Here is a 24,239-nt window from a genome sequence, read left to right on the forward strand (position 1 = left end):
TAAGAAAAATTACCCACAATCCTGTGTTTTCATTCTGGCCATTCACTGCTAGAGTTTTCTGCATACAGAGAGCCTTTTTTTTTTTAAATTTTTTTTATTATTATTATACTTTAAGTTCTAGGGTACACGTGCATAACGCGCAGGTTTGTTACATATGTATACTTGTGCCATGTTGCTGTGCTGCACCCATCAACTCATCAGCACCCATCAACTCGTCATTTACATCAGGTATAACTCCCAATGCAATCCCTCCCCCCATCATTCTCATCAGAAAGTACATCCTAACTGTAAATGTTTTTCCACAAGGGTTTTCCTATGATTGTTTTTTAATATCCTTTTTAAAAAAGTAACACAAGATCGTTGTAGAAAGTACAGAGTACCAACAAGAAAAAAAAAACACCTTAAAACCTTTCATTCTAAAACCCATAGAGGACCCCAGAGCCTGCCAGACAGTAGCAGACCAGGAGGGTCCTTATACTAGAGCAATAGCGCTGGGAATGGCCATAAGTATCAGAATTACCTGGGATGCTTTAAAAAAAAATGCAGATTACCTCTTACACACATGTTAGAAAACATCAGTCCTCCCCTACCCACCTCCCCTGTAAAAACAAAAACTGGCAAAGGCTATAATAAACAAGACAATCCACAGAAACATAAATTCAAGTGGTCAATAAACATGAACAATGTTCTCTGTTAGGCAGGAAAATGAAAATTAAAACAATGAGATGCCTTCCCTGCTTCCCTAGAAGACTGGCAAGAACTTAAGCGTGATAACATCCAGCACAGGCAGAGAGAAATGGGCATGAATTGCTACAACCTCTTGGGAAAGTAATCTGGAGTTGTTTATTAAAATTAAAAATACTCTATACATACACTGGACAGAATAACCACACTTCCAGGATCTAGTCTACAGAAGTCAAATCACCAGGACATAAAGATACATGTACAAGTACACTTAATGAAGCACTCATCCATTTGCACAACAAATATTTGTTCATCAGCTACTAGGGACTGAGGACAGCATTCCTCATTCCAACAAGCCCCAAGGGGGCACTGTTTAGACACAAGGGATACAGTGGTCAGCAAAACAAAAACCCCTGCTCCCATGAACTTTATGGTCTAGAAGCAGGTGATAGTGTTTTCAAACTGACATAGCGTGGCAGTGGGTGATGAGTACTACGGAGAAAATGAAGCAGGAGAGAGAGGGCTAGGGGAAGTAGGGGAGAATTGCAATTTAAAATAGAGCCATTGGCTGGGCGTGGTGGCTCACACTTGTAATCCCAGAACTTTGGGAGGCTGAGGCGGGTGGATCACTTAAGGTCAGGAGTTCGAGAACAGCCTGGCAAACATAGTGAAACCCCATCTCTACTAAAAATACAAAAATTAGCCAGGCATGGTAGCACACACCTATAATCCCAGCTACTTGGAGGCTGAGGCAGAAGAATCACTTGAACCTGGGAAGTTGCAGTGATCCAAGATTGAGCCACTGCACTCCAACCTGGGTGACAGAGTGAGATTCTGTCTCAAAAAACAAACAAACAAACACACAAACAAACAAATAAATAAATAAAATAGAGCCATCATAGAAGGGCTTGCTAAGAAGGTGGTGTTCGATCAGAGAACTGAAGATAATGAGGGAGTGAGCCAAGCGGATACTGAGGAAAGCATTCCAGGCAGGGGAAACAGCTGATGCGAAGGCCTAATGCAAAGGGTGGCTGGATTTGGTGTGTCAAAGAACCACACAGATGACGACAGCAGTGAAGGTGAGGTCAGCAGGTGGTGCGGGGCCTTGAAGGCAAGGACTCAGCTTCGCTCTGGGTGATGCAGATAGGAATATCTATTGTGATAGACAGAGCGATATCTGCTCCTATCCATCTCTGGGATACAGACAGGAAATGGAAGTCAGCAGCCTATGAAGGGCACGATCCTGAGTGAGTGGGGAGCCCCGAGGACTGAGCCCTGGGGTGTGACAACAGGCAAAGGGGGCCTGGAAGGAGCAGCCAGAGAAGCAGGAGACAAACCAGGGAGACAGAGCTGCAGAGCCAGTGAAGACAGCGTCTCAGCAGGGGGGAACGGGCTGCGCCGATGCCTGACACATCCAGTCCAGTGAGGCCTAAGGCTCAACCCGTGGAGTCAGCACCATGGACACCCTGAAGAGACCAGCTCAGGGGGAAGGACGTGGATTGCTGCTGGTGGGCACTTGAATAAGCCCCTCAGGGAGGAGAGTGGGAAGGACCTCTGAGAGCAGGGACGGCAGCTGACAGGCCCGGGGCAGCAGCTGCGGAGGGGCAGCTGTGTTTCTCCGGAGAACAATGGGGGACCCTGTGTCCTTGAGCTCCAAGGCGGGCGCCTCTCTCCCAGAGCCAGGAGGAAAGCGGATCCCTGCGTTAATTAAGTCTCATCAGCAGCAAGGCAGTGCTTGCCAAGGTCCTGCCTCTGAGGAAGCACTGGGCAGCAGGGACAGGCGCTGGCTCCTTGGGAAAGTGCTCAGGCCTGGGAGGAAATGAGCCCTGCCTAAGGTCCCGGCCAGAGGAAGGCCACAGCCCTGGGAGGGGCCCAGAGGACCTGGGCAAGGACAGGCTGACCGAGGCCAGTGCTGAGGGAGAAGGCAGACAGAATGAAATGTCTCTGCCTGCCTTTTTGTGGATGATGCCCAGTGGGGCAGGGCTGGCTCTAAACGCTGGGTTAAGACTGGAAATTCCTTAGATATTTAACTCAGTCTGTTGTTGAATGAGCAGATATTATCCTGTCCGTCTCTGGGATAGAGACAGGCATTGGAAGTCAGCAGCCTGAGTGGGGAGTCCTGAGGACTGAGCCCGGGAGTGTGACAACAGGTGAAGGGGGCCTGGAAGGAGCAGCCAGAGAAGCAGGAGCCAAACCAGGGAGATGGAGGCGCAGAGCAAGTGAAGACAGTGTCTCAGCAGGCGAAAGGGCTGCATCAGTTAGGTACCTGGAAGAGGCTTGAGTCATCATCTCTTCCAGCCACTTTTTACAAAGGGAGAAACTGAGGCTCAGGGAAGGGAGCGACTTGCCCTGGGTCACACAGCCGGTGAGTGGCAGGGCCAAGAACCAGCACAAGGGCCCTTGGCACCCCGTGACCACCTGCGGGCCAGACGGTGCCTAGCAGATGTTGCTGCCACTGGAATCCACGCACTGAGGAAAGCAGCTGAGGCAGAATGGGCCGGGATAGAGCGGCGAGAGCCGAGAGAGGGCTGGCTCTGAGAGGGTTGGACTCTGTGGGGAGGAAAGGGGGTCCTGAGGACAGGCCTGGCTCAGTGGGAAACAGAGACGAAGCTCTGCAGGGAGGCAGGCCTCAAGGTAGGCTCAGGACCTGGGGCTGGGGGCTGCAGGCAGGCCCTGGGAGGAATGGACACTGCCACCTCGTGAGCGAGACATTCACTTCGATCGCTCCGAATGGCTTTGGGTTGGAGAAGCGCAGTACTTCTCACTGTGCGCTCCGTCTGGTTCCAGCTCCTTAGCCATTTTGTGCCCAGAGCATACATCCTAATTCAGACTTCCTTCCCACACCTGACTCTGCTGGGCTCTGCAGGATAACCCCAGGGCTGGGCTGGGCTGGGCTGGGCTGCGCTGAGGTGGGCAGGACCCCGCAGCCCCTCACCAGGGCAGAGAATCGCGAACAGCTTTTCTAGCCCGGGCCGGCAGCGCTGCATCAACGCAGGTCCTGAGGGCTGTTCTGCCTGGGGCAGATGACCAGACACACTCACCACCTTCCAGGAGTGCACGACGGAGCCGGGAAGACAGATGGAGATGCAAGGAACCAGGCCACGGGGGACACAGGATGTGTCCTGGGAAGCCCAGGCACAGGGAGGTCTGGCCAAGGTCAAGGGAGCTTTAGTTGAGCAGCAGGTTTGAGGTCTGGGGAGAGGAGCTTTATCCAGATTTGAAGGGCGAACCCCCGTTTATTTGTAATTCCTCTAGAGATGCTGTGTTGTTTTGTTTAACAACTCTGGAAGGTCTTTGCTCTTTCAAATAATTCTCTGGCTCAGAAGAAAATCTCTCAGGAGGGGAAATACAGCTGTTCCAGCGAGAACAGGGAGGGTCCTCGGCCTCCGGGGGCAGTAGAGCCAGCGCGGGGAGTTTTAATCTGACCCTGAATGCCAGCATCGGGGCAGGACAAAGCAGTGTGAGGCCCAGGTGGGAGACTGCCAAGCCAGGAGCGACCTCACAGGTTACAGGCATGGAGTGGAGGATCAGGCCAAGCTGGAGACAAGGCCTTCGGGTTCCTAAAGGGGCCCATGTTGTCCACGTGGACAACATGGAAGCTGGACTCTGGGCGTCTCCTCACTTGTCTGAACTGGGGTTCTGGGCCCCCTAACCCATTAATCCCCAGCATGCCTGCCCGCTAGAAAGGGGTCTCCGTGGGAGGTGCTGACAGGGAAGGGCAGGGCAGTTGTTCAGAACAGCGTGTCCAGTTCCTTGTAGGAACAGAACCTGTGAGGCTGCCAAAAGGGGCCAGGGCCTCCCGGGCAACTGCTCCCCTCAAACTTGGCTCCTCTCCAGCCCTGTTCTCAAAACCAGGGATGGCAGCCCTGACAGATGGCACCAACACTGAGCTGTCAGCCTTCCCAGCAGGCCCCACAACCCAGCAGGACCAAGTGTCTTATGGGGTTTAGAGAACAAGGCTAGCCCTGGCTTTCCGCCCAGGGCTAACCACTGACCACCACTCCCCAGGTACCTCCCAGATAGCTTCCCCACTCAGGGCTTCAGCCTTTGCCTTAAGTTTAGAGACTGGGCTGATTGAAGGCCTTCTGTCAGTGCCTGGGGCAACCGTGTGGGTAAGAGCATGAACATCCTGGGTCCTTCTAAATCCAAACATTCTAGTGGCTCCAAAAACCAACAGTGCCCAGACTGTGTTCTGGGGACCTTTCCTGGTGTCCCATGAAGAGAAGGATCCCTGAAATAAAGGATAAGCATTCTCTGTCAACAGAGATGTGATCTGTTCATACAATGGAGCATTGTTCAGCCATGAAAAGTAATGAAATTCTGACACATGCCAACACGCAGATGGACCTTGAAAACATTATGCATAGCGAAATAAGCCAACAGAGAAGGACAAATATTGTGTAATTCCACTTATATGAAGCACCTAGAATAGGTAAGTTCATAGAGACAGGAAGTAGAATAAAGGTTATCAGGTCTGTGGGGAGGTGAGGAAGGAGAGTTATTGTTTTATGGGTGCAGAGTTTTTGTTGGCTTGAAAACGTTTGGGGTATAGACAATGGTGATGGTTGCACACATTATGAATGTATTTAACGCCACTGAATTGTACAGTTAACGGTCAAAATGCTAAATATTATTTTATGTATATTTTACCATAATAAAATTTTTTTAAAGGATAAGTGTTCATAAAAGTTTGAGAGGCACTGAGTACAAAAAGTTAAATGAGATTTTCTACTGCAGGACTTTTCAGAGCCTTTAGGAAAAGGATATATTACATTGTGGTCCTCAGTGGACAGGATCATTGAATCAGTTGCTCTTAGACAGCCTAATCTTATTCATCTTAGAGCTGCTCCCCAGATTACAATATTGGACTTCCTCGACTGCCTCCCACACCAGGACCTGTCCAGAAAAAGCACTTGAATCTTCATCAAACCTCTTGTCCTGATTTTTATTTAGGAAATAAAGGTCAGTGTAGCCATCTCAAAGCATACTAAAAATAAAGAAATAAATAAACTTGTTGTTTTTGCTCTATTTTCTTCTCCAAAAATAGAAATTCCTTTCCTGGGATTTAGAAGCATTTTTGAGTTCTTTATTTAAAAAAAAAAAAAGTGTGTGTGTGTGTGCACGCGCGTTTGTGTGTGTGTGTATCATGTGCATGTGTGTGCTTGCCAGAGGGGAATTCTCTAGAAACTTCTGGTTGTGGTGCTGGAAATGAAATCCCAAAGGATGAAAGCACGTTGTCTGTGGGCCAGATGGCTTTGGAGGTGGTTGGGGGCATGGGTTTGGCTCTGCCGGTTTCTTGGGGAGGGGGCAGGCTCTGTCCTGGTCTCACTCCCTGCTGTGTGGCCCATCTGCTGCCTTTGGACAAGCCTTGGTGACAGGAGAGCCTGGGGAGAGGCTGGCTGGTCCAGGGCGGTGCATCTTTCCTCCCGGAGGTGAGATCTTGGATACTTGCTCGGCCAAGGGTAGGTGAGCGCCCTCACAAGCTGCTGTATTTGCTCATAGTCTATCCATTAGCCACCATATTGGTGGTGATGGGCATGGAGTGGGGCAGGGGAAGATGTTAGAATGAAGAAAAAATACTAGATTTAAGTGCCAGCTGTGGGACAACCTCGGGTGAGTCACAGCCCAGAAATGTAGCACCAGGGAGTGAAGCCAGAGGGGGAAAAAGTTACAAATGCCGGAAACATGATGAACCTGTCAAAAATACATGAAATTAGCTGCGTAAGTTAGGAAGTAAAAGGCAAGGTCCTGTTTGTTTTTTCACGCGTGTAAGCATTTAAAAAAATTCATCAGGAATGGAAAAAATAATTCCTCTCCACACACTGCCTTGGGTGAGGGACATTTTGGGGAAATCGAGGAAAGGTGTCTGTGTTCTCTTGAGGGCCGCAAGGTAGAGAGAAGGAAGCAGCCTTAGGGGGCCCCTGAGCAAGAGATGAATTCAGTAGACCCCAAAGATCAAAGCCAAGGAAGTAAGTCCCTCGAAAATCCTCAGAGACATGGGCAATGCTGGCTGGCTTCCCACTGAACATGGTGCCCGGGAGTGGAGATGTTCTTATTTACATGTGAAAAAAAGATGAGCTCCGGGAGCAGAAAGGCGACCACTGAGGTTGTTGCTGTCAGGTTAAGTAGGGCCTCTCCGTCCGCTGATTGAAAGAACTAGAGTTCCCCAGGGACCCAGGCGCTAGGCGGGACACAATGACGGGTAATATTAGGACAAAAAGGAACTGTTTCCTTTGCAGCAAACATTAAGGTCAGAAAGAATCTTGTTTCATGGGCAGCCAGAGAGAAGGACACAGAGCCACGGCTGAGGAAGAGGGGCTGTTAGTGATTTACGATATCTGAGGATGGGATTCGGCCACCACCTCCAGAGGGCCAAGCTGTGGGCATGCCGAGACCTGGTGGTGACAGGGAGATATTGTGGACCTGGCGGGCACATGAGACCATCATGATGGGCAGCTAAGGAGCCTGGGCTGTAGTCTGGAGGTGATGGGCCCAGGGAGGAAGTTTGGAAATAATCCTCAATCAGCCATGGCAGAGGCAGGGTTGGAAGGGACAGACCATTGACAGGGAGGCCAGTCAGGAGGCAGCCACATGGCCCGTGAACAACAGTGAAGGTGAACTCCTGACATAGCCTCAAACACGCCATGCTGGGGTGGCCCGAGGAGGCTGGCCCACTCCAGGGAGGCCACCGGACCAGGGCGGCAGAAGGAGCTCATCTCTCCAATTGATTAGTAGTAACTGCTTGGAGCATTGTCTGGAGCGGAATTCAGGCAGCGTGGGAGCCCCTCCAGAAAAACAGCCACTGTTGGTTAGCGATGTCCGAGGTGGGGCTGTAAGGAGGCGACGTTCACTCATTCATCTCCACATTCAACAACCGTTCGTTCAGAGCCTGTGTGCCGGCACGTGTGCCGCGATGCTGTCCTCCATTCACTCATTCAACTCCACATTCAACAACTGTTCGTTCACAGCCTGTGTGCCGGCACCTGTGCCGCAATGCTGTCCTCTTCGCTCAGCTCTCAAAGGCTCGGCCACATAAACAGCAAAAAGTCCATGGCCAGGCTTCTCTCGGCTCTAAGCCCCTCTCCCTTCAAGCCTCTCCAAAGCCATATAAAAGATCACCTGGCCCGGGTCCTGTTTTCTCCGGGTCTTGAACAAATTAGATGCTTGGGAGTTATTTGTGGAAGGAAGAAAACAAAAATGAGTGAATTACCACATTTTCCATGTTTTATTCATTCATTCAGCAAAGAAACCAATATATACACTTAGCAAGAAGGCCCTTTCAAGGATTGGGGGTTGAATTAGATCCAAACTTTACTCTCCAGGAATTTATAGTACCATCTGAGATTAGACACATACCCACAGTTCTGGAAAACACTGTCATTGTTTGTCCAAGTTCCTCGGGGTGCCTGGCTTCAGGGAGGTAGGCATAATTTGTCTGGGGTCTGGGTCACCAGAAGGGAGACACGTGGGACAGCAAAACCCGGGGGCAAAGGGTGAAGCCAGCCCCTCCCCACAAAGCAGGGACCCTGTGCCCCACTGTCTTCCTGGAACCATGAAACAGAAAGCAGCTGTGAAGGTGTCAGGGCAGCAAGAGGGCAAGAAGAGAACGACGACGGTACAAATCCACTCGAAGGGTGTCCTTGAAGATGTCTGAGTCTTGCTGTTTGTTGCCTGGACGGCTGGCAGTGACCACTTCGTGGCTCAGGAAGCAGCATAGGAGGGATGCAGGTGTAACCCCAACTCCAGCCCCCTAGCCGGCTTCCCATGGCTGACCACAGCGCGGCCCCTGTCTTATCCTAATTAGCTGCACCTGTGCCTCTATCCAGGCTCACCGGCAAGCTCTTGAGCAGAGTTCTGTTTGTACCTGCACATGGCAATGCTACCCAGTTCCCGGCCCCTGGGACCTGCCTACTCATGCCTCCGCTAGCGGTGAGAAAGGGGAATTTGGTGGAGGTGGAGAAATCCAGAAAAAAGAGAACAGCACAGAGCCTTGAAGGATGTGGCCATGGAGACAGGAAGGAGCATGGTGTGGGGAGATGGACACTTGCTCAAAACCTCATCTCCAGAACTTAACCCTCTCTTCTGGGATAGTCTCAAGCCAGACCCAGGAAGCAGCACAGTCTGTGGGCAGTCTTTGGAGAGTCTTGCAAAGCTTGGCCTGTGAGCTGAGATCTCCAACTCCCAGAGCCATTCTTTCTGGTTTTGTCTTGCAGAGAGCAGGAGGCTGGCACACACGCATGAAGATGGGTGTGCACACTTGGGGCTTCATGCAGACACACCCATGAAGATCTTTCGGGCCCCTGGAGAGGGTCCCCTCATCCCTTTAAGGCCTATGCCTGGTCACTCAGAGCAGACAAGGCAAGGAGAGTGTGCAGGTGACTCTGTGACCACAAACCAGAGGCTGGACTGCAAAGCGCTTTCACAGGCCCCATGAGGGCAGCTCCTCGTCATTTATATTTTGCTGAGGGTCTTCTTGAATGGCTGCCTGCATAAAACTGTTTAGAGGATTGCTGGTGGAATCTGAATCTATCTGAAATAGAATTCCATTTTCTGGAAATGTACACGAGTGTGTGTGTGGGTGTGCATGCGCCCATGAGAGGAAGTGTGCGTGTGTGTGCATATGAACACAAGTTGCTGTGCTGGAGAGGAAGCTGGGAAAGGAGAGGAGAGCATGCATTTAGTCATCCACATACATACATATGTGTACACACACATGCATTCACCCACAGCCTGTCTCCCAAATCCATGGCTCGAAGTCACTTTCTTTTCGTAGACCAGACCTCACTTAGACCAGCAGCTTCAACTTTGCCTGCACATTAAGATCATTTGAGGAGCTTGTAAAAATTCCAATGACCAGGCCACACCCTAGACCAATACCTCAGAATTTCTGGAGATGAAATTGGGCATCAATACTTCATATCAATATGTAATAGTCTCCTTTGGCGATTCCAATTTCCTGCCAGCGCTGAGTGCTCCTCTGCCTAGAAAGCCCTTCTCCTACTCCCCTGCTCAGAAAGCTTCTACTCACCCTTTAAGACCCAAGTCCCATGGCTACTTTCCAGGAAAATCCTTCCTGAGAACCTCCCCAGGAGTTAGTTCTTCCTTTCCTGAAGCTCCCAACAACACCTTAGTCATCTGAATGTAATCATAATTATTTGCTTGTCTACCTGTCTGTCCCACCCTCCGTACAGAACCCGGAACTCCATGATGCCACGCACTACACTAGATCCATCTCTTCATTCCCCCTGCCTGTCTTAGTGTCTGACAGGCAGCTGGTCATCAATGACGCTTCAGAATGTAAGGGAAGTATGTAATGAAGTATGTATGCAGGAGGGGGATGGGAGGTGGAGGATGGGCTGTTTCTGGGTGGTAAGGCCATGAGTCTGCTCCCTTGGCAGCGGAATGGAGTACACTCCCTTTAGTAATAGAAAGCGTCCTCTATGTCAACAGTTAGATGCTGGTCGGTCCACATGTCCTGCTTCCTTAGGAAGTACCGTCAGGGTTACTCAGAGGCTCCGAGGGAAAACAGAGCGGTGCTGTTATCTGTGCCAGGTCACAGGGTGACTGAACCTTCCTAACGGACCCTCCTGGCCCCATTCCATGCCCACTCTGTCCAGTCTGCATCCAGAGCACCTTTGCTCTGAGGAGTGCTCAGGGCCACCTGGGTCCCCTGTTTCTGTGCCAGTCCAGGGATCCAGGACAGCATGGACACTACGGTCCTCGGTAAAGGGCCAGCCTGAGAAACACTACTGCAAGGGGGGCTCCCTGCAGCCTGCCCAGCCCAGCCCAGGAGTCAGGCAGCACAGACGAGAAAGTGACACTGGTGAAACCAAGGGACACACTGTGTCCTGCATGGCTGCAGCCTCTGGTCCCCTCCTATCCCCCTTTCCTTGGCCAGCCCTGTCCCTTCTGCCTTGATAGTGCTCTCCTATTTTTTATCTTATCACCCCTTCCCCTAGTCCCAGTGGGCCTTTATTGTCCCTACCTTAGGCCCACTGAGGTGAAGCAATGTGACAAGGCCACACAGAGACTTCGGGCTGGGACTGGTGATGGGGCTGGAAAAGGTTTGAGAGCACAGGATTTGAAGTGAGGCTATCCTGATTCAACAACTGGCTCTGTCACCAACTGGCCCTGTCTCCTTGGGGCCTCAGTTTTCTCATCTGTGAAATGGGGTTAATAATAGGGGCCCCCATCTCATAAATACATGGTGCAGAATGAGTGCAGTGTGGACAGAGAGGGCTCCTCATGTGTTCCTGACCAGGCCTCCTGGTCACTAGTCCAGGCTAAGACTACTGTGAGAACCACCCTTCACCCCCTTCCACACACAGACACACACACTCTCACCCACACAGCACTTGCTCCTGAAGGGCTCTCAACCTGTCGCTAGAGACCGACCCCTCCCTCACACTCCCCAGCCGATGACCAGCCAAAGTCCTGGTCACCCACAGAGTCCACTCGACACAAGTATTTTCTTGACATCTTAGGGCTTTTACTTCAATTTGAAGCAGATGGTTGAGCACAGACGTGAACAGCTTTGGCCATTTGAGCACAAGGAAGGGGCAGGCCTTGGCTTTGAACACGCCCCCCTGCTCCCATCGTCCACATACTGGCCCAGTCCCCTGGTCCCTTCCTCCTCTGCCCCTGCACACCCTGTAACAGACCACCGTCCTCCAAGTGGGGCTCCATCTTGCCCAGTAGGACGGCTCCAGCCAACCCAGCCTCTACTCCTTCCTCAGGCCACGGGCAGGGTAAACAAGAGAAAAACTCTTCCTGTCCATGGCAGGGCCCGCTCATGGTGCTGGCTGCCTGGGATGGGTCACGGTGAGGGAAGGCTGGCTAGGGGAGCAAAGACCCATAGGTAGCTGCCCTGGTGTAAGTCCCTGGTGTAGGGAAGGGAGTAGTATTGCTTCTCTCCCTGCTTACTCCCTTCTGGTGATGCTCAGGGCCCAAGGAGCCTGGACCCAGGGGACACTGAGAACTGGGGCCGGCGGCCTGGGCAGCCAATGAAGGGGAAACAGTGGGCAGGGAACTCAGGCCCCACTCCTGGCCCTGCCCAGGCACCCCAGCCTCCCTCTCACAGCCCCTAAGACTTGTCTTGCACTCAGTCAGTGCAAGGCCTGGTGGAGAGAGAGCACCAGGTCAGAGGGCCCGGTGCCCCAGGACTCATCAAATGCCCATCCCTTCCATGAGCTCCTGGCAGAACCGCTTACTCATCTTCGGCTTGAGATGGGGCTCAGGCAACAGGAGGAGCAAAAGTCACAGAGCAACGGTGTGGCTTTTCGCTGTGGGGTTTCATCACCCCATTTCCTTCAGTGTCTCTGTCGAATCTTTGGCAACGAATTTCTGCAGCTGGACAGTGGGCCTTGGGCTCTGAGTGAGTGGGGGACTGAGCTCTCCCCTCCCCACCAGGCAGAGGGCAAAGTGCGAAGCAGCCTCGGAGTGGCTGGGTGAGGGAGGAGGGGAGAGGGAGGCAGACGTGCTCCGATCCGACCCTGAGAGGCTGTAGGCCGGGTGTCTGGCGGCTTCTTGGAGAAGACCACGAGGCTGGACTCAGCGAGCTCACCTTGTCCTCAGGCCTGACTGGAAGGAAGGCCCACAGTGGTGGCCTTGGTCTCGCCCGCAGCCAGTCACTCCTGAAAGACATGACCAGCCATTAGAAGCTGCCCCTACTCCACCTGGTTCCTGTTTCCGGACACCTGCAGAATGTCCCCTCACTGAGTCCTCCAGGCACGGGCCTCCATCTTGAAGGGTTCGATAACTGGAAGAGCCAGGATTCAAACCCAGGCCTGGCTGCCTCCAGAGCCCACACTGCCCCCCTCCTCCTTAGTGCTGCATTTCAGAGGCCTTGCGTTTTGGTTGGTTTGGGGAAAGAAGAGGACCACAGTGGGTAGTGGGAGCCAGGGCCACTGGAAGCTCAGGGACACCTGGGACTGACACCACAATCCCCAGGGCCACCCCTTTGAGGGATCTCAGAGGCCTGTCCCCACCTGGGGTGGCAGACTCCTCTGCAGGCTCAGCCCCACTGGAATGGCCGTCTGCAGCTTCCTTGTGCTGTCCTAGGAGTCACAAGGCCCATTCTAATTGTAGCACATTCACCTGCCAGCTGGGTGACCTCAAACAAGTCATTTGACTTCTCTAGGCCTCAGTGTCCTCATCTGTAAAATGGCATGGCTGGAGCAGATCGATGAAAGCTCCTTTTAAGCAGGAGAAGGAAGTACGTGTTAGCTAATACAGAAACATGGTTCTGTCGATTTGGTGCAGTGGAGTCAGGGGACACAGAGGGAGGGGGACCCAGAGACCTACTGCATTCCTGCCAACAGAGAGCCTGGGACATGTCTGAGAATCAGGGTGCTAAGGAGCACGGTTTGAAAATTGCTGGGTTAGACCACCTTTAAGTTCCCTGCAGCCCTGATCTGTGCAATCCTCATTCTGGCAGCTGAACTTGGCGCTGAGCACAGGTTGTAACTGGCTACCAGGAAGCAATGGGACAGGGGGCAAGGTCATGGGGGCTGTGGGGTTTCAGCTCTCTGGGGAGGTCAGAGCTGGTGGGGAGGCTCTGTGAGACCTCCAGATCCAACCAGGATGAAAAATAACAAAGTCCCTGAACCTGGTACAACACATCCCTCTTAAAGCAACTCCAAACACCCTTTTGATTCGTGCTCCAACCCTCAACCAACAGCTATTAATAAGTAGTTATTTTTAAAGTAAAACATCTGTCGGGCGCCTCCGACCTGCCAGGGAGCACTCTCATTCCCCTCTCATGAGTGAGCAATCCCAGGCTCCGAGAAGGAAGTGCTGGAAGTTGCCAGGGCCAGGATTTGAATCCAGATCGGCAGTGTTCATTCTACCACACAGAGGCTGCTCTCACTGAGACAGAGGCTTGGGGAGCCGGGATGGAGCCAAACCACGACGTTGGAGGGCCTGCTAACCACAGGCCCTGGTGAGCGCCGTGGGCCGGGCGGCCAGCCAAGATGCAAGGCTGGGGCAAGGCTGAAGTGGGGTCCAAGGAGGGTGAGGGAGCCGGGCCAGAGGGAGGGAGTGCTCTCCAGCTAATAGCGGCTCAGGAGGGAGAAAAGGAAAAGTGAGAGGCGGGAGCATCTTGATGTGGTAAATCCCAGGCTCACATTCTCCAAGCCCACTGTGCATGGCTGGCCCCAGCAGGAATCTGCTTTGTGTTACCGAGTCTGAGGAGGAGGATTAAGAAGCGGAAAGGAAACCCGTGGGGATGGCACTGGGTCTGTGGTCCACGGGGTGATTTACAGCCCGCGTCATCCCGGCGCTGGCTGCCTGGGCGGGCCCTGCCATGGGCAGAAAAAGTTTTTCTCTTGTTCAGCCTGCCCGTGGCCTGAGGAAGAAGGGGAGGCGGGATTAGCTGGAGCCGTCCTCCTGGCCATGCTGTAAAGGCGGTCGGGGCAGCCTGGGGCCAGCCCCAAGCCCTCTGTTGGCTCTTAGTCCCTGCTGAAGCCACAGCTACCATCCAGGATTAAAGGACACAGGGGTTTCTCTGGCCAAGGCCTGATCTTCAATTCTTGACCCCACCCTTTTCCTGGTGTCTACACTAGACCACCACCACCTCGGCCCAGGAATCTCAGCACATACATCATCTATCCAAGGAAGTCTTATGACAACTGGGATGTAATGGGAAGAACACTGGGAGGCCTCAGGTGCCAGGACTTCCTCTGCAATTCAGCAGCTGTGTGACCTTGGGTAGCTCACTCTCCCACTCTGTGCTTTCATTCCCTCACTTGTACAGTGAGGGGAGGGGAGGCAGATTGGCATTGCCCAAAAGGTGTTCTGTGGAACACGAGCTCGGTGAGGCATTCCATGAATTTGGGAAATACCACATACCTTGACCCCAACTTGGAAAGTCGCTGCATGTATTACGATATCAAAGGCTCCGAAAAGTCCTGTAGCGAAGAAATTTGTCTGGCTTTAATGACCCAGTTTCCCAACTGACTTGTTTTTTTGAAACAGGGTCTCACTCTGTCACTTAGGCTGAGTGTAGTGGCGAGATCATGGCTCAGTGCAGCCTTGACCTTCCAGGCTCAAGCGATCTTCCCACCTCAGCCTCCCAAGGAGCTGGGACTACAGGCATGCACCACCACGCCTGGCTAATTTTTGATTTTATTTTTTATAGATTCAAGGCCTCTCTATGTTGCCCAGGCTGGTCTTGAACTCCCAGACACAAGCAATCCCCTCGCCTCAGCCTCCCAAAGTTACAGGCATGAGCCACTGCAGCCAGCCTTCCCAACTGATTTGATCATGTAATTGCTACTGCATTGTGAGGAGCAGAAACTCACTTCAACCCTCCAGGAAAGGGAAGCTCATTTAAAGTTACAAAAGGGCGTTTCACAGAGACGGGGGAAGGTCTCAGAAAAGGTAGCAAAGGGCTTGCAAAGGTCAGTAGGGGCAGTCTGTGGCCCTGCCCTCTAGATGCCTGCTAACAGTCACTTGCAGGTATCTGCCTTCCTCCCTGACTACCGACTAGTCTGGTCTCCCGGCATGCCAATCCCCGAGACCCAGTGGAGGACGCCCATTGGTCTAGCCTAGGTCTGATTTATTCCCCTGGACCAATCAGCTGTGGCCAAGGGATAGGAGCCAAAGATGCCAATGATACCTCTTCATAAAAGGCTGTGTGTGGGGTGGGTTGCATGTGGGGATGCATAATAGCAAATATGGAGGATAGCAAGCATCCCCGCTGTGACCACCACACCACAGAACCCCTTTCATGGAATGCCTGGCAACATCCTGTGTCCCATGTGAGGGGCACAGTGCGAGAGGCTTGCATTCCCCCCAGCTCTGGCCCTTTGTGGGTTTTTGTGTTTCTGCTGCCAGCCAAGGCTCTGGGTCTGGCTTACTCCCTAGCTTACTGTCCTCAGAACCTCTGCCACCACGGAAGATGTCCTTTATTTATGTATGTATTTATTTATTTATTTATTTATATTTGTTTTGAGATGGAGTTTCACTCTTATTGCCCAGGTTGGAGTGCAATGGCGCGATCTTGGCTCACTGCAACCTCTGCCACCCAGGTTCAAGCAATTCTCCTGCCTCAGCTTCCTGAGTAGCTGGGATTACAGGTGTGCACCACCATGCCCGGCTAATTTTTTGTATTTTTAGTAGAGACAGGGTTTCTCCACGGCCAGGATGGTCTTGAACTTCCGACCTCAGGTGATCCGCCCTCCTCAGCCTCCCAGAGTGCTGGGATTATAGGCGTGAGCCACCGCGCCCAGCCGAAGATGTCCTTTGAACAACAGGTTCTGCTGCTAAAATTAACCTTGAGAATGACTAGATGAGATGGCCTCACAGGTCCCTCTCAGCTAGTCTGACGTACCGAGTCAGAGCAAGGTGATTTGGTCAGTGTGGCAAAGAGGGAGTATTTATCACAAGCAGAAATCATCTTTTTATCTGTTCACTTGTTTATGGCCAGAATGCCAGCTCCACGAGGGCAGGGATGTGGCCTGTTTTATTTGCTGTTGTAGCTCCAATGCCCAGAACAGTGTCTAACACACAGCAGTATCTCAATAAACACTGGGCCAGGCGCAGTGGCTCACACCTGTAATCCCAGCACTTAGGGAGGCCAAAGCATGAGGATCTGTTGAGGTCACGAGTTCGAGACCAGCCTGGCCAACATGGCAAAACCCTATCTCTACTAAAAATGCAAAAGTTAGCTGGGTGTAGTGATGTACGCTTGTAATCCCAGCTACTTGAGAGGCTGAGGCGGGAGGATCTCTCGAACCAAGAAGGCAAAGGTTGCAGTGAGCAAAGATTATGCCACTGCCCTCCAACCTGGGTGTCAGAGGGAGACAACAACAACAAATAAATACCGGTTGACTCAATCATAGCTACTTCAAGTCACAGGCATTTTACTCACTGTGGCTTTATATGTTACAAAATATTTCTCCTATTTCAAATGCAATATTAAGCGTTTTTGTAAATGGGTCTATCTATACTTTCAGGGAAGTTGTGGTAATTGTTATGAACCCTGGAACAATTTAGCATCCTTTATGCTTTTGTTCATTTCCAGTTTAAAAAAAAAATTCTAATTGTTTTCCTCTCCTGATCACTTCTGTGCACTGCAGGGTAATTTTACCACTTTGGGGTATTTAAAAAAACGATTTTTTAATCTGCCTTTAAGTTATTTTACCTTTTATATTTACTGTCAGTCTATGATACCCACTTTACCTACTTAACCATTTTCCACTATTTCAAATTATACATTTTTTGTATTTAAGCAATTTTGATACAGCCTTCTACATGCAGGAGGGAATAAACCTCCAATGGGGTTGAAATCCTGACTTTTTTTTAAACTGGTCTTTCCTAAACAGGGCAGTCAGATTTCAAATGTTATTTTAAAACTAAAAGGTGAAAAAAAGAGCATATGTGGCATGGGAAGAGAATTTTTAAAAACCACAGTTTGCCTTTCACTGTTAAGTACACCAGTGTATGGGCTAGAAAGGGGGCTGCATGTTTGCCTCTGAATGCTGCTCTTGATTCTTCCTGGGGTTCATCTTGGCCCCAAAGTCAGCTGAGGGGCCCTGAGCAGGATGCTTAACCTCTCCAAGTCTGTTTCCTCATCTTTTTTTATTTTTTTTTTTTCTGACAGCTTCTTGCTCTGTTGCCCAAGTTGGAATGCAGTGGTGCAAACAAGGCTCACTGCCACCTCAGCCTCCCAGGCTCAGGTGATTCTCCCCAATCAGCCTCCTGTATACCTGGAACCACAGGCTCATGCCACCACACCTGGCTAGTTTTTTTCATCTTTTGTAGAGATGGAGTCTCACTTTTGTTGCCCAGGCTGGTCTTGAACTTAAGGGCTCAAGCGATCCTCCAGCCTCAGCCTCCCAAAGTGCTAGGATTACAGATGTGAGCCACCGTACCTGGTCAATTTCCTCATATTTATTTATTTATTTATTTATTTATTTATTTATTTTTGAGTCAGAGTCTCACTCTGTCACCCAGGCTGGAGTACAGTGGCGTGATCTTGGCTCACGGTAACCTTCACCTCTTGGGTTCAAATGATTCTCGAGTCTCAGCCTCCCGAGTAGCTGAGATTACAAGCGTATGTAATCACACCCGGTTAATTTTTGTATTTTCAGTAGAGATGAGGCTTCACCATGTTGGCCAGGCTGGTCTTGAACTCCTGACCTCAAGTGATCCACCCACCTCAACCTCCCAAAGTGCTCTGCCTCAAAAAAGAGAAAAAGAAAATACAGAAGAGTGAACAGAAAGAAAATCGTTTCAATCACCTTAATCTCTCCACTGACAGCAAACCACTGATAACATTTGGGTGACTACTGTCCCATATGCTATTCCCATGCATATGCGTCCTCACATACAGTATTTTATGAAAAGTGGAATTACGCTGTACAAGCTGCATCATAAGCTGCATTGGTGTTTTCTTTAACACTCAAGCCTGGACATCCTTGCATTTGACAGATCTGCTTTCACATCTTCTCCAAGGGCCAGGCTTTGCAGAGGTTATTCTGGGCACAGGCGCAAGGCCTGGGCTTCTGGCCTCCAAGCTCCCCACGGACCTGGAAGCAGGTATGGTCCAGTCGGCCCCCAGCACCTCCTGCCTGCCTGGCCTGGGCACCATGGGTGACAGGCAAGAAATTTATGAGCAGCTGGAGTTGGCTGCTATTTGCGGGGGGCAGGAACAGGGCATGAATTGAGGATAGTGCTGTGTCCGGGCTGGGAGGGCCCTTCAAGGTCCCAAGTGTCTAAGAGTTTCAGTTATGGCCAGAGCCTTTAGTGAGCCAGGACAGTTGGCCTGGAGGCCAAAAATGGAGAGAAAATGTCATTTATTCAGCAAAGATGTATTAGTTCCTAATAGGGGCCAGTCCTGTCCCAGGCACTAGGGCAGCTTACAGTCTAACTCTAGGGGAAAGCTGAGGACCACCGTTGCTGGCTGCTGCTGCGGATTCTACCCAGTCCTTTCTGTATTTCTCAAGGCTGCTCTCCAGAGAGGAGGGGACTGGCACAGCCTCAGCTGTGCTGTGCAGACAGCTGCCCCACAGGCCCCAGGTCAGGAGCAAGGTAGGGCCAGCGGTCAAACCCCTCCTTCACTGAGGCCAATGGATGTGTTCAAACCTCAGAGTCAGTCAAGGCCGTGTAGAAGAACTTTCCTATCAGTAAGAAACAATCATTGCATCAGGCAATGTTGAGGATGAGAGCAGGTAACCTGGGGAGCCCTTCCTGTGGTAAGATGCTAGAGGTGTTGCTGGGTCCCAGGTATCCTAGTCTAGCATTTATTGAGCACCTACCATGTACTCCACAGTGTTGCAGGGCCTTACTTGGAGTTACTTCCACCCACTAGAATGTAGGTTCCACAAGTTCAGGGCTGGGGCTGGGGGTTGTCAGTTGAGTCCTTGCTGCCTCCCTAGTCCAGGACAATGAGGGCCTGCTCATGTCCACCCTCTTACCCCCACCAGCCCCACACCCAACGCAAGGTGGGGACGACGGGTTCCTCCTCTGAACTCCTGAAGCTCTTTATCCCAACTCCTCCTACATCCCCCTACGCCACGAATGGTTGTCGGTGTGATTGCCACAGTTCCTTCCCCTACCCCACACACCTCCACCACCAGCACCCATCCTCCCAGAGCCTGGGAACAGAAGCAAGTGCATCAGTGCTCAGAGTCACCATTTACAGAGGGCGGCCCCTTACCAAGCACATGCTACACTTGTTTGCATGTGCTGTCTTTCGTAATTCCTGGGAGGTGCCTACCGCTGTGCCCATGTTGCAGATGAGGAAATGGAGGCCTGAGTGGTGACCTCCTTTGCCCTAGGCCACACTGCTAGAATGCAGCAGAGCAAGGTAGACCCTTAACCCCTATAGACCTCAGTTTCCTCACAGGCAAACAGGAACAGCAGGTCCCCAAGCCATCCACCCAACTGTCACCTACTTGGTTCTAAGAAAATCTTGGCCTTCGACTCCTGGAGCCTAAGGGAAGGTGGCTGGCAGTGGGAGGCCCAGCACCCCCAGGGCCAGGGCCAGAGTTCATAGGAGCCCACTGGGCCTACAGGGGCAGCCATACCATGCCGACGCCTTCTCAGGCTGCAGACCACTCTCTCTCTGGCTGCCGAGCTGTCTCCCTCTCTGTGCTCTGCCTATGTGTCTCTGCCAACTCTTCTTGGCCTCTTCTTTGTTTTTCTCTCCACGTCCACCAGTCTGTCTGTCTTTCTTGGCCCCCACCCCAGCTCACCCCCAGCATGGTGCACTGTGAGGGTCGAGCTGGCCCAGGCGAAGCTGCAGGCAGCTGCTGCGGCTTCCCACCTGCTTCCGTCCTGCGACACTGTCCGGTCATTTTACTTGGCTTCACTGCTCTTCCAGATGCCAGCAGCTCAAAAGGCCCATGGCCGCACTGCACAGCCAGAAGAGGCACCCAGGCCGGAGGGGGCACCCCGGCTGGAGGAGGCACTCAAGCAGGAAGGAGCAGCCCACTCAGGCTGGAGGAGACACCCAGGGTGGAGGAGAGCAGACCAATAGGCAGACTGGTGGCCCAGTCATGCGAGAAAGGCTCTGCTCTTCACCTGCCCTGTGGGCCTGGCTCACGATCCTTACACAGACACCCCCACACGACATGGAAGTTCACATGCCCCAACCACGGTGGAGGGTCCCCATCAGGCCTGCCTCCTTCTAGACTGGGAACTACTCCCATCACCCTGCTGCTTCTCCAAGCGCCTCCCCTCCCCAGTCCTTACTGCAAAGTCACAGCAGGGATTGATGGGCACCAACCAGACAAGCCAAATCACACCAAAGTGCTGGCCAGCAAACCTTTGCAGAGATCACAGTGCTTCTCCAGGAGACTCCCAGAAGGGAGCACGGCTGTGGATACTTCAGGATCACTGGGGTACCCGTGGTTTGGAGAGGCCATGAGCCATTTGGGAAGCCCAAATTCCATACAGATGCAGTTTTAAGATGAGGGACACCTCCCCTAGCCTCTTCCATTGTCCCTAAGCCCCTCCCGTAGCTAGATGCTGGTGCCACCGAGGGATCCAGGTGGAGGGTGGGGACATCTCTGATTAGAGGTCTTTACTCACTGCCACACACACACACATGTGCACACTCACTGGCAAACAATCCAGCACAGTGGTTAAATGTGCCAGCTATGGCACCAGACGACCTCTGTTTGAATCCTGACTTCCCCATTCTACCAGCTGTATGGCCTCGAGCAAGACGCTTAACCTCTCTGTGCCTCAGTTTCATTACCTATAAAATGGTAATGATAGTATCTACTGCATGAGCTTGTCAGGAAGATTAAAGAACACAATGGCTGCAAAGGCAAGCACTGGGTGCTTAGTATCTACGAGGAGCACAGAGACTCCATGGGGGTGGGGTAGGAAGGGTCCCCAGTCGCCCCATTTACCCATCAGTAACTCAAGGCAGGAACTTTCTCTCCACTTCAGATCACCAGGGCCTCCCTCTGTGTGGGCACAGAGGAGCTTCCCCTTCGACGTTTGTGGAAAACAACTGAAAACACTGCCTTGCCCCATGCTTCCATTGCTCCATTCATCCAGCAAATGTTTACCAAGCGTTTAGACCACGCCAGGCTCCACTGGAGGCTCTGGGGACACCACAGTGAACAAAACAGACGAGAAGCCCAGCCCTCCTAGCTCCGCCATCCTAGGAGAACGGGCTCCTGCACAGAAGCCGACTTCCCTGGAGAAAGGAAGCCACATGTTTTCTTTGCCAAAACAGCTTGGACGGGCCCTTTCCCAATAACTGATGCACTTCCCTGCATTCTCAGCCCGATGTTACTAGATGTACTTTAGCTTCCTCTTGACAACTCAAGGTCAAGTCCATGAACATCAGTGCACACACAATTCCAAGGTCCCAGAGGCTTGCGGGCTCTCTGCCCTGACACTAAGGGGGCCCCCAGCCTCTCAGTCCTTCTGAGCCTCTGGCCTTGTTCTTTATCATGTGTCTGTTTCTTCTTACTCGATGAGGCCGATGGCTGATTCTGGGTGCTATCTCTGTACCTGCTACAGGACCTGACCCCCCGACCCCTGCCCTCATAGGCTGTTTTTGTTCTGATGTTCAGATCTGAGGGGCCTGAGAGTCAAGCTCATAAGAACTGTATGCAGACTAAGTGTAGTGGGCTCCAAAGACCGTCCCGGGGTGCCCTCCTCTGAATTTTTATGCATAGCCTTTCTGTAGTTTAGCTCTGAGTTCCGAAGGGTGGGGCCTCTGTTTCATTGTCCAAAATGCCCCCAGCACTAGAACAGTACCTGACACAGAGTAAACACTCCGGGCGACTTATTTTTAAGCAGATGTGCAGGGCAGGGCCCTTCATGTTTCACTCATCTTTTAATACTCATGTACCTAAAAAGACAACAAGTGAAGAACCCCTGTGTGTGCGTGTGGAGGGGGTGGGTGGGCTGTGGTGGCAGGGACTCGTGTGTACATGGTGGTGGCAGGAACAGGGCTGGCAGGAAAGCGAGGCAGGAGGCACAGCTGCTGAATGGGGAACGGACAGTTCCCAGCAATGCCCAGTCGCAGCTCTCAGATTCCAGGTGGGCTCCGCATGGCTCACTCCCAGAGCTGCCCACCACATGCCCAGCTCCCTGGCTCTGCCCTGCCCTGCCTGCCACTGAGGGGCCATCTTTAATGGCTCCTGGGCCCTGTGCAGGGAGAACAGTTTTGAAATCCTTGAAGACAACCAGCCGCCTTCCAGGGGGTACCCCCTTCCCACGTGCATGGGAAATCGGCCGATCATGCGGGATGCCCTCCACTGGACCCCAACAGACGGGGCCTATGGACACGCCAGCACACCTGCGTGTGTGCATGCGTGCACATTCTCTAAGTCACTGGGTGAAGAGAGGACACTTAGGTCCCTCTGCCCACCTTCTTGACGGGCCAGCAGTGGCCTCCAGTGACCCTCTCTGAGTGCTGTGCCTCCAGTTGACAAAATGCTTTCACAGCCCTCATTTCCCCAAACACTCCTCACCTGGTTTTATCCATATTTTATGAGGAAAGTGAAGCCTGTCGAAGGTAAGTGCCTGAGGTTACAGAGCTCCTGAGTGGTTGGGCTGAGACTCAGACCCGTGCCTCCAAGCCTCAGGCCCCACGCCGCCAGGCAACCCATGAAGCTCACACCCTCACCATTGAGAAAGCAGAGGACAGAGGACAGCGGTGGCCTGGATTCAGCCTGTCCAGGCCCCACCCAGCCCTGCCCAGCTGCTTGAGCCTGGGCGACTTCGCCTCATCTCACTTCCATGTTTAATAATGGGGACCCCAGGAGCTTGTCCTAGGATTCAAGAAAATCATGGGTGTGAGAGGGCTTTGCAAACTGGAAAGTGCTGTGCACAGGAACGAGGTCGCTGGGGGCCTAGTCAGGTCATTTCGGTTCTGTGAACCTCAGCACTGTCACCTGAAAATGGGGTTGGTGACACCCACTTTGTGGGACTGTGGTGAGGACTGAGCAAGCTCAAAGAAGTGGGGCTCTGACACTGTGGTTAAGATAACGACTATGGTTAGCTCCCCGGGAAGAAAACCACCTTGTCACAAATCAGGGTCAACCCTCCAGGCATGAGCCACGTGGCTGTTTTCTCTGCTGCCCTCCCAGCTGACAGACCTTGATGTTTTTCTCGGGTTCGAGGGGAGCATCTTCCTTTGGAAGAAGGAAGGGGCTGTCTGGGCAAGGCTGACTGCCCTGGTGAGGAGAAACACTCTTCCTAGCATGGCACCCTGCCCTGACTGTAGACGCAGCTTGAGGATGAAAAGCTTGGTGCTGTGGCAACCACTCTGCAGCCATGAGGCAAAGATCAAAAGAAGCCTGGACTCTTGGATCCCAGGGAGCAGCTGACTTCTGAACTATGAAAAATGCCAGCCCCTGTTAATTTAAGCTGCCGCTTGAGGGGTTTCAGTTATTTGAAACACATGCTTTCCTTACAGATTCACGGGAACAAGGGAGCGAGCCCAACTGGAGCACAGGAGAGCCCAGGGGCATCTCCCTAGCTGTGTCCTAAAGCCCTTAGTTAATCCTTCCCTAGAAGGGAATGTCCCTTGCCATCAGCATAGGGACATTCAGCCCTCGCAGTGTGGATTGTAGTGGAAAGAATGGTGTGTCATTATTTGGGGGCCCTAGTATGTGCCAGAAGATGGGACACAAAGAGAAACGGGCTCACAGTCTAGCCAGAGACACAGGCACTAATCCAACACTGTGTAACATAGTGTCATGGGATGTAATATCACATCGCATCCTATGTCACATAGCATACCACCTAAAAATATAATATAATGCAATGTAATGACATGAAATCTAATATATCACATAATAGAGTTTCATACTGTATAACATTTTAAGTCATTACTTTAAAAGTGTATCACATGATGCTCTCCTGAATTAGACCAAAAGCATCCCTGTGCTATGATGCCCTGAGGAAGAAGCTGGGGTCGGGGTCAGGGAGGGCTTTCAGGAGGAGCTGAGCCTTCCAGAATGAGCAGGAGTTAGCCAGACAGACAGCGGAGAAGGGCATTCCAGGCAGAAGGGATGGCATGAGCACAGAGGCCAAAAATAGCCCCTTTGGGTGAGGAGTTCTGTGCTGCTAGGGTATAA

At 52.0% G+C, this 24,239-nt stretch overlaps 2 protein-coding genes across 4 annotated transcripts in view; both read right to left on the reverse strand.

Annotated features, from left to right (window-relative positions):
* The window catches only part of MRPL35 (mitochondrial ribosomal protein L35), a 536,751-nt gene that overhangs the window by 404,037 nt on the left and 108,475 nt on the right, over nt 1-24,239 (reverse strand). The window contains exon 1 of one of the 3 annotated variants that reach the window (XM_050753134.1): nt 14,538-14,541. The exons of the other annotated variants lie outside the window; for them this stretch is intronic. The gene's annotated coding sequence lies outside the window, so the exon portion shown is untranslated. Of the gene's footprint in view, nt 1-14,537; nt 14,542-24,239 lie in introns of those variants that run through there. 3 annotated transcript variants of the gene reach the window in all.
* ATOH8 (atonal bHLH transcription factor 8) overlaps nt 11,152-24,239 on the reverse strand; it is a 34,751-nt gene continuing 21,663 nt past the window's right edge. Inside the window, exon 3 of the mRNA XM_050753101.1 lies at nt 11,152-12,317. Coding sequence (XP_050609058.1) covers nt 12,312-12,317 — 6 coding nt within the window. The 3' untranslated portion in view covers nt 11,152-12,311. The remainder of the gene's footprint in view (nt 12,318-24,239) is intronic.

This window comes from Macaca thibetana, chromosome 13, assembly GCF_024542745.1.
Source record: "Macaca thibetana thibetana isolate TM-01 chromosome 13, ASM2454274v1, whole genome shotgun sequence".
Classification (NCBI taxonomy): Eukaryota; Metazoa; Chordata; class Mammalia; order Primates; family Cercopithecidae; genus Macaca; species Macaca thibetana.